Source organism: Sinocyclocheilus rhinocerous, unplaced genomic scaffold (assembly GCF_001515625.1).
Source record: "Sinocyclocheilus rhinocerous isolate Xijiao unplaced genomic scaffold, SAMN03320098_v1.1 scaffold346, whole genome shotgun sequence".
Taxonomy (NCBI): domain Eukaryota; kingdom Metazoa; phylum Chordata; class Actinopteri; order Cypriniformes; family Cyprinidae; genus Sinocyclocheilus; species Sinocyclocheilus rhinocerous.
The window spans coordinates 90,200-99,139 of NW_015630993.1; the positions used below are offsets into that span (position 1 = coordinate 90,200).

The 8,940-nt window shown below is 38.7% G+C and overlaps 1 protein-coding gene across 1 annotated transcript in view; it reads right to left on the reverse strand.

The window, feature by feature from the left end:
- LOC107740929 (LIM domain transcription factor LMO4-B-like) overlaps positions 1-8,736 on the reverse strand; it is a 14,256-nt gene extending 5,520 nt beyond the window's left edge. The window contains exons 1-2 of the mRNA XM_016553484.1: positions 8,358-8,736; positions 1,466-1,711 (exon numbers count right to left, since the gene is read on the reverse strand). Coding sequence (XP_016408970.1) covers positions 1,466-1,704 — 239 coding nt within the window. The 5' untranslated portion in view covers positions 1,705-1,711; positions 8,358-8,736. The remainder of the gene's footprint in view (positions 1-1,465; positions 1,712-8,357) is intronic.
- Positions 8,737-8,940: the final 204 nt, after the last annotated feature.

Genomic DNA, 8,940 nt, shown 5'->3' on the forward strand with positions numbered 1-8,940 from the left:
AATATAATTTAATGTTAATAAACAAATATAATAATTCTAATAATATATACAATATATAATCTTACGTTTTATATATATTATTAGTATAATAACATGGGTCTAACTGAAAAGTTTGTCAGTTGCTTTAAACTCAATCTGTACGTTAACTTACAATTAACTATGACAGCTGTTCTGTATCTGTAATATTTATTTCAAATAAAAGTTTCTTTTCAATTTTGGGATCTGAGATTGTTTGACTTTTCAGCAGGCATCTCTGGCACTTCTACAGCAATCACAGGCAAAAAAGGAAAAAAGAAAAAAAAAAAGCATCTGTGTGGCAAAGCCAAATAGTCAGACATCCCTGGTTGAGGTCCAAACAGACCAGTATGGGTCTAACAGGCAACAATGCCGTGCCGTCATGGACCAATGCATCACTGAACACATCCAAACACACAGAGGTCAATTTCAAAGCCTCAGTGATTATAAACAAATCTAATCTCCTCACCTCTGATGCCTTCAGCTCAAAATATACAAGGGAATAGAGGCCAAATTCAATCAAAGAGCTATGTAATCATCACACAGACATAGAGCAATCATAGACCCCAGCGGAAACCGCCAGAAAAATAAACGAACGATTTTTAGGGTTTGCAAAACAAGGTTACGGTTGTTTTGTAGAGTGGTCAAAATTTATAACATAATGACAATTCTGAGTTGACTTCTAACTTGATCACCGACTACGTGCTTAAACACTACGGCTTGAGTCTAAAGTGGTGTACAGCACATGAAAAACATGTGGGGAGCCTTTGAGGAATATGGCTGCTCCAGATGCCATGTTACATGCACCCACACACTTCCTGTCATGATCGGTGAACTTTTCTTGTACAGTTTATGCAGTAAAATGTATTCCAATGTGTGGCCTCAGAAAAGATGTCTAATATCAGTACGACAGACAATGCTCTACATTCATCCCAACAAAATCTGCTCATTTCAGATCAAATTATTTTTCATCATTATTTTTACTCATTTAAATTTGTCCTAAACTTGGAATTATAATTTTGGTCAAAATAAATATTAAACAATAAATAGAAGATCCTTGCCCAACCAAAAGTTGTGCAAGATAAGTAGCATCATAAAAATGGCTGTTTATGCGAGATTTGGTGGTTTTATCTATTTTCTTCTGTTTAGGCCAAAACAAATATCAAACACAGATTTCAAACAAATCTGTGAACGCCCTTCTAAATATCCTACTAATAGTCTACTAAATCTGGAAAGGAGATATGGATATGCCAAACGATATGAAACAAAGATCAAGCTCACAATTCAATTACATATTATTGATTTGTCCCAGTAAAATCCACAGATTTCCTGTCCTTCTTGTGTAACACATTACGACTGATGCTGTGACCAGAAACATCATTTATTTGCTCTTATTCAGCATTTCTGCATCAGTCCAACCAAATCCCCGACTGCCCGTTTCTTTTAGTACCTGATGTAATCGTTCCTGCAGAGGATCATTCCTCCTTTGCTGAAGCAGGTGCTGCCGATTTCTCCTAGCTGAGCCTGGCAGCAGGAGCACTTGAGGCAACGCGTGTGCCAGTACCGATCCATGGAGAAGAGCAGGAAGCGATCTGAGATCCGACCTCCACAGCCTGCACAGGAGCGCACTGCCCCGCCGCTACCTCCTGTTACCGCAACGGCGGTGCTTTCCACACGGCTGTTCACCATCGCCTGCCTGCGGGATAGAGTGGAAAAACTCGCAAATCAGCAGATCTGGCCTGTGTTATCCAGAGGCATAGTTCTACCACTATCAGAAGATCAGCCATTAGAGATGTTCCTCCAAACCTCTTCAAACAAATCACCATAATACATTCTTATCATCCTGAAGACACGTCATAGCAGAATAATGGGACAGATATATTGCTCGCCCTGTTGCTGATTGCATTTTCAGTGTCCCCATCCAGAGACAAGAGATAAAAGGAGGATAAAACTGACTGACTGGGATTACAATAACAATTCATATAAAAGAAAGAAAGAAGGGGAAAAAGGAAAAACGTAGAGTTTATAACAGTAAACAAGACCAGGAAAATGACTGTAAGATCGTATTCTATTGTAAATTTTCCCAGAATGCACTGCCAGCTGAATACATAATGTGGTTGCATAATGTGTGTGTTTTTTTTTGTTTTTTTTTACTATTTGCTATTTTATTTCTCTGTGGCTCTGGTCACCATTAGGTTCTTGTTTTGTAACATTCATTTTATTACATCTAAAAAGATGTTTGTTGTTTATTACCATTCTTTAGTATTCTGAATGAGGACAATTCATACTCTTAAGTTCACTAGAGTAGCAACCAGTCAGCTCACAACAACAGTAATGCAACCCTCCAACAGAAGATATCTTATAAAAGGTTGAAATATTATTTATTTTCTTTAAGTAATGATTCCTCATCAGTTATAACATTTAACTTATTTTCTCTATGTAACACAGTGGAACCAGTTGTATTCTGTAAAATGTTTGCTGGCTGGGAGAAAATGAATAAAAAGTAAATAAGTTTCCCACTCAAAGGGAACAATAATCAGCAGAACTGCATAACAACAACATATTTTTACCCCACAGTGCAGTGCAAAAATTGATGTGGTCTATACCATAAACTGTTAATGAAGCTGAGAGCAAACATATGACTGATGACAAACAGAAAGCAAACTTCCCTGTATGTCTTGGCAGAGCTTCACCAGTACAGATGTACACAAGACCTGTCCAGAAAACAACCTCTCTTAGCTCGAGAACCAGGGTGCTATTGAAATGAATGAGTAACGGATAAAGCCATTTCTTTAAGGCACTGCTAAACAACCTATGACCACCATAACAATGTTATAAATGTGATATGTTATTAACAATATTTAGCATCATTACGAACAACACATTAAATCTGTATTCAAAATATGCTAGTACAAACATGATGTTCAATAAAGTACCTCAAGAAAAGTTACAGTTAAAAGTTGAAAAAATAAAATAAAATAATCTTAAAGTGCAATATTATTGCCACGGAACTATAATGAAACTCATGCTGCAGGCGATTCTATGGAAATGATGCAGTCCACAGATTTTTATATCTGCCTTAACATTATCTGTTTATATCTACAGCTCATTTCCAGAACTTTCATTGCAAATATGAGTGGAGATCAAGCCCAGCTGGAGGCAGTGCTGCTCTCAAATGGCAGTAACTAGAACCATAAGGACAAACTAAAGTCTGTTCCCTTTCAGAGTATGCGATCTCAGCGTATGAATGCTGATCTGAGGTCATATTAATATGGCATCTCCAAATAAGAATGCTAATCTAGAATCAGTTATCCTTAACTGTATGAGACGTTATAAACATGACCTTGGTTTACCACGGTTCTCACTGTACCATGTAATCAAAAACAATTCAGAATTGAAACTCCAACTCCTTTTCTTTTTTTAATGATATGTCCTAGTTTGTAGCTGGTATGCCTTGTGGTAAACAGCCTTCAACCAACATGAGAACTCAATCACAACACCAACCACTGTTAATGATGTTTTCCAAATGAAAGTGCAGCTGATTTGTCATTCCCTGTCTGATGATTTTAGTTCGAGTATGTTTTCACTTATGTCGAGTGTATTCCCTTGATGAGTTACTGTTCACCAGCCGTTTCCCTGCAGGAAAGCAAACTATTCCCGCTCTCAATAAACCGCCTTGTGCACTTCCAAAAGGATGAATTCAGACTAACCACTAACCATCCTCACCACACACACATACTAGTACAGTTTTAAGTATGTCTAGCTCCGGCCAGCATATTACCTTTTCTAACATTATCTAAAATAAGCACGAAGACTGTGGTTTGAGAAGGTTAGACCGTCCAACTAAGCAAAAGACATTCAGACTCAAGGCACAATACATATGCTCAAACACATTTGGAAATGCTTGCACATTTTATTTCTAAAAATAACTAGTATCTCTGCATTGTTTTCTGAACAGACACAAAGCGAGATTCATTCGGAAAACCTCAGCAAAATCCTGTGAGGACCAGACGGTGCAGTTTTCTCTTTTTGGATGGCAGCAGCAATGTGAGGAAAAGGCTTTGGACATCTGGCTGAGGCTATATCACTTGTTATTTCCTCCCTCTGTTGTTCTGAAGGAGAGGTCAGTCGGCAGCAGACTGGAGATGGAGGCCAGGTTAGAGGTCATAACTGAGCCCTGTTGATTGGTAGGGTCAACCAGGGGTCAAAAGAGGAGAGGAAAGCAACAGGAAAGCTCTTTGTGCTTTGCTCTAAAGGATTGGGAATGCTTTCCTCAGGTCCTATCTGTCTTCCTAGCCTTGTGCCGGACATAAGATATCGGCCACCATGCGCTTTCCCACAAACAGATGCATGAACATCAGGTACAATACTGTAGGTTCCTAAAGGGACAGTTACCCTAAAAATGAAAATTCTGTCATCATTTACTCACCCTCATGTTGTTTTTCCAAAAGATTTTTGAAAAATTTCTCATGTTTTTTTTATTAGTTTGTTTTGTCCATACTTTTAAAATATCTTCTTTTGTGTTACACTGAAGAAAGTAAAGGCTGAATTGCACTACACAACCTTTGTCCAGATTTTTGCCCCGATTTATAGTCTAGACAAATTGATGCTGGTTGCAGAAAGTCAAAGCCAGTCTGCAGAATTTGGGCAGTCTGAGTTCACAGATTTCACAGAAAATGTGCATGATGGGCAAAGAATCTGATTTTTAGCTTCAGACTATGATTCTATCCATTCTTAGGATATCAAAAATGTTTGATATTTTGAGCCGTTTTTTGTTTTCATTTGTTGTGTGTCTCCAAGCAATGAGGTGTTCTGCATAAGTTTATTTTGTTCGAAAAAAACTTGAAAGTCTGGTAATGTTTTAGTCGTTTAGTGTATTATCCCTAGTTTTTCCTCAGTAGCCATTTACAAAGTTACAAATTTATAATGCCAAGTAGTGTTGGGCGGTAAGACCAAAAATTTATATCACGGTATTTTTCAAAATTATACTGGTTTCACGGTACATGACGGTATTTTTTTTTCATGCATGACCGGGTGTTAACCATATTTTCTACTGATTGAGAGAGGAAATACTGCAGTATATTGACGTAGAATGTCCTATTTTACTGTCATGATGAGTGAATATTGTCAAAAAATACCACACTAAATAGTGACTAAACACAACCCCTTTTAATACATGTTAACCAGGAGTCACTCTCATTTATAATCGCGGCATTGTCTGATAAAATCAACATGCATCTACACTAAAGATTAGTGTAGATGCATATACAGACCTATGCGGTTGTTTTGGCTATATTACGTTTTTTGTCTCATGCAGCGCACTGCCTGTGTCTGAGTAACAAACTAAAAACACATACACAGCTGTTCTCTCACCAGAGTGCAACAGTGAAAAGGGACGCCTTTCAAACAGTGTCGCGTTCCGAACGTTGTTTAAGCGACACGTATTGCGGTATTTTAAAAATTCATATCATAACAAAAATAAACACCGGTATTCGGTATGTACCGGTATACCGCCCAGCACTAATGCCAAGTGTATTCCAGCCTTAAGTCATACAGTTTTGGAACAACATGACAGAGTAAATGACAGAATATTCATTTTTGGGGGGAACTATAATCCCTTTGAATTTTGGAAGATACAGAGGATGAAACATGTTTTTGGGGAAACACCTTACACACAGTTTATGCAATAAAAAGAAAAAAGTGAAAATCCTAAAGTGGAAAAATTTCTAGCAATCTGTAGAAAAATAACCTGGAAAGAGAGATCTTTTGCACGTAAGTGGTTTACATTCCCTCACCTTACCTGATAAAACTGACCAAGCAGGTCTAGTACAACGCTCAGAGCACTGCGTAAGCATTTCCTCCACAAACACGAGTATCCCGAAACTGACATGAACCTACATGCCTGAATTCTTATTGGAGAATTTGCCAGGCACCAGTTTAAACCAATTTCCGACACCCTCGGCTCTAATCTTTTCATTGTCATGTCAGAGTAGGGCATATTTGTAAGTCTCACATGAACTACGAGCCTGATATCTTATTAAATGCATTGGGACCAGCTGTACGAGATTATAAACCTGAATCAAAAGTAAATTTATTCAGCACTCCTACACAAACAGATTTTGCCTCAGGACCTTTTCCCCATAACTGACACTGGTAACAAGCACCACAGATTGTCATTCCCACACACCTGCAGAAGTGCCATTCCAAAGCAGGTTGCCAAATAACTTTGCAACAGTTAATTTCATGAAAATGCAAATCCCCCATTTTTTAATCATCCCTTTCCTGCAGACCTGAGAGCGAGAGAGACAATGCAGCTGAATGGGACCCTGGGGGAATATCACACGCTTTGAGGCTTGGCTGTTTCAATACAGAACAATTACATTATCCCTCTAATAACTTAGGTAAATTAATCCTTCACAGGAAACGTTTGGCGACAACCTTTTTTAAGCTATGAGGCTTAATGTAGTGTGTTATCACAGGGTACCAGGAGTTTGTGACGATATAGGCCTACATTTTGTTATGACAAAATTGTTTGAGGCCAACATTGTATTATGACCAATTCCTGACTTAGAAGGCGAGCCAAGATATGGCATACATACTGCTTAAGAGGAGTGCAAAGTTTGTTTAAAGGTCACTGCTAAATTAAAACAGGCAAATCTGGGCAAATAGGTGATTTATGAGCACAGCTGTACATCAATGGGCGGATTTATCAAAGAATTTTATATATGCCAACATTTCTGCCAATGAGATAAACAGGTGGAGAATGTCATAAAAGTTCTGCAGACTTACTTTAACTCTTTTTGACCCATTTCTTAGTTTATTATACCCTATATAAGTTTAATGGAGCAAAATTAGATTAAATAGGCTACATTTACAGAGCTGGTCTTCAAGTCGAGCATTCATCATATTTTCCCAAACGTTTAAAATGAACTGGTCAACCAAGTACTGCTAGTTTCGAAGTAAGGAGCTACTCTGGAAATAGACCAAACTCTTCTCTTTCTTTCTCTCGTTATTTAAACGCTGTCATCAGAAAGGTCAGAGAGGGGGAGGCTCGTTCAGTTCCACTTGACTAACGGGCTGATTGATGAAATAAGAGGCAAAAACAGAAGCTAATGAAGAGAAACGCAATACCGTCGCTGTCCGAGCGCAGACTGATGGATTGGTGTCGGCTTGACGGAGCAAATGATGGGTCTACACCACGAGACAAATCACATATCATCAATTACTAGCCTAATGGTGTAGGAGACTTAAGAACACACTATGTTTTATGATTTCGCCTCAACTTTTCCTTTTGTTGGGCGGAACGACTGTTGAGAACTACGGTCACCATAGAAACTCGGTAACGCGAGAGAACGACCGTACAATTTCGCTATTTCAATATAAATTGACTTGTGTTGTAACTGTGAATTTTAAGTGTCAAGCGTCGCTTAAGAAAACAAATAACTGCGCAAAAACCCAGTGAGAGTCGCTGACTCGCTGATAATTAAAATAAATGAGCATAACGCCATGGTTCGCAGCCTCTAAAAATAGTAGCGAGTCCAGTGAGCAAATGACCAAACCCTGGTTGGCACCACCGCAGATTAGCAGTATATCCTTCTCTTTTAATAATGCGCTCTGGGGCCTTATAACTACACGCTTCGCCGTTTCATTAAAACGGGTCTCTTTTTAATTAACACTCCGCGCACAACTCCCCATTGTGCACAATTCTCCGCTCCAGTGACAGCATACATCCAAGACTGTGTCTCAAAACATAGTGTGCTGCCTACCTAGACAGCATTTAACCTAGTCCCCAACTGAGCCCAGCTGTCTAAGTTGGCAACTCACTACGATTTGAGATCAAGCCATTGAGTGCGAGTTACTGTACGGAGAAGTTGCAGCCAATGTACGCACTACGCAGCAATGTAAAGTTTGATTAAACAAGGTTGGCGATGTTGTGCTTAAGATGTTGTTCAAAAATAACAGAAATAATACTCATAACTCTAAATTAAATTTTCATTTTTTTGGTCCATAGCTAAACTTGTAAAGTAGCACTTGCAACCCCAATATATTTGCACTAATGGTCTGCGATCTACTATGCTTTTGGGAAACGCAGCTCTGGTAAATGCGGAGTAACTTGCATTAGATAAAGTAGCTAAATGACAAATAACTACAAAAGGTGTGATAAAAACAAAAAACAAAATGACATCTTATAGGACTAGACGTTGTGAGGTGCGTGTTTGAACTGTTGTGGAAACTGTTAAAACAGAAAGCCATCGAAACATCGGTCCACTCCAACCATATTGAAACAATCTTTACTATTCACAATCTCTACTAATGTAATTTTATTGTATGTTTTTACTCACCGTTATTTGTACGCAGTCTGGAAAGAAGTCAAAAGGTGGTGGGATCACTCTCAAAGTATTAAACAGTGAGAGACTGGCTGTCTTTTAATATGTATTTTGTTTTCGTCCTCCCAAAAAGCGTTGAAGAAAATGCGCTTTTGATAATCCGAGTGTCTCTTGTTCCAACAAACTTCAAAAGCGTCCCTCTCGTTAGAAGCGCTCCGCTGCAACCGTCAACTTCATGTTAGTGTTGAGCTTTTGCACATGATCTTTGTGGCGCTTTCCTAAAACTAGAATTTATTATAACTCGCTTCCTTATTAGTGTCTAAAACCTCCTAAGAGCTGCGAAATCTCTCGTTTCTGGCATCAGTTCACGCTGAAATTACACATAAACGAACATGGAGAACATTTTAAAGTCACTCCTCTGATGACGTGCCATAGGTGCAACCTCCGCAGCCAATGAACGGCGAGGGGGCGTGACATTTGACAGGATGATGGATGGCTGTTTGGGCAACTTTAAACTATTTGAAACTAATTTAAATTGCCCATAATCACCACTGCTGAGTTAAGAGCAGTCTTTATCCACAGCATTTAAGCCTGCTGA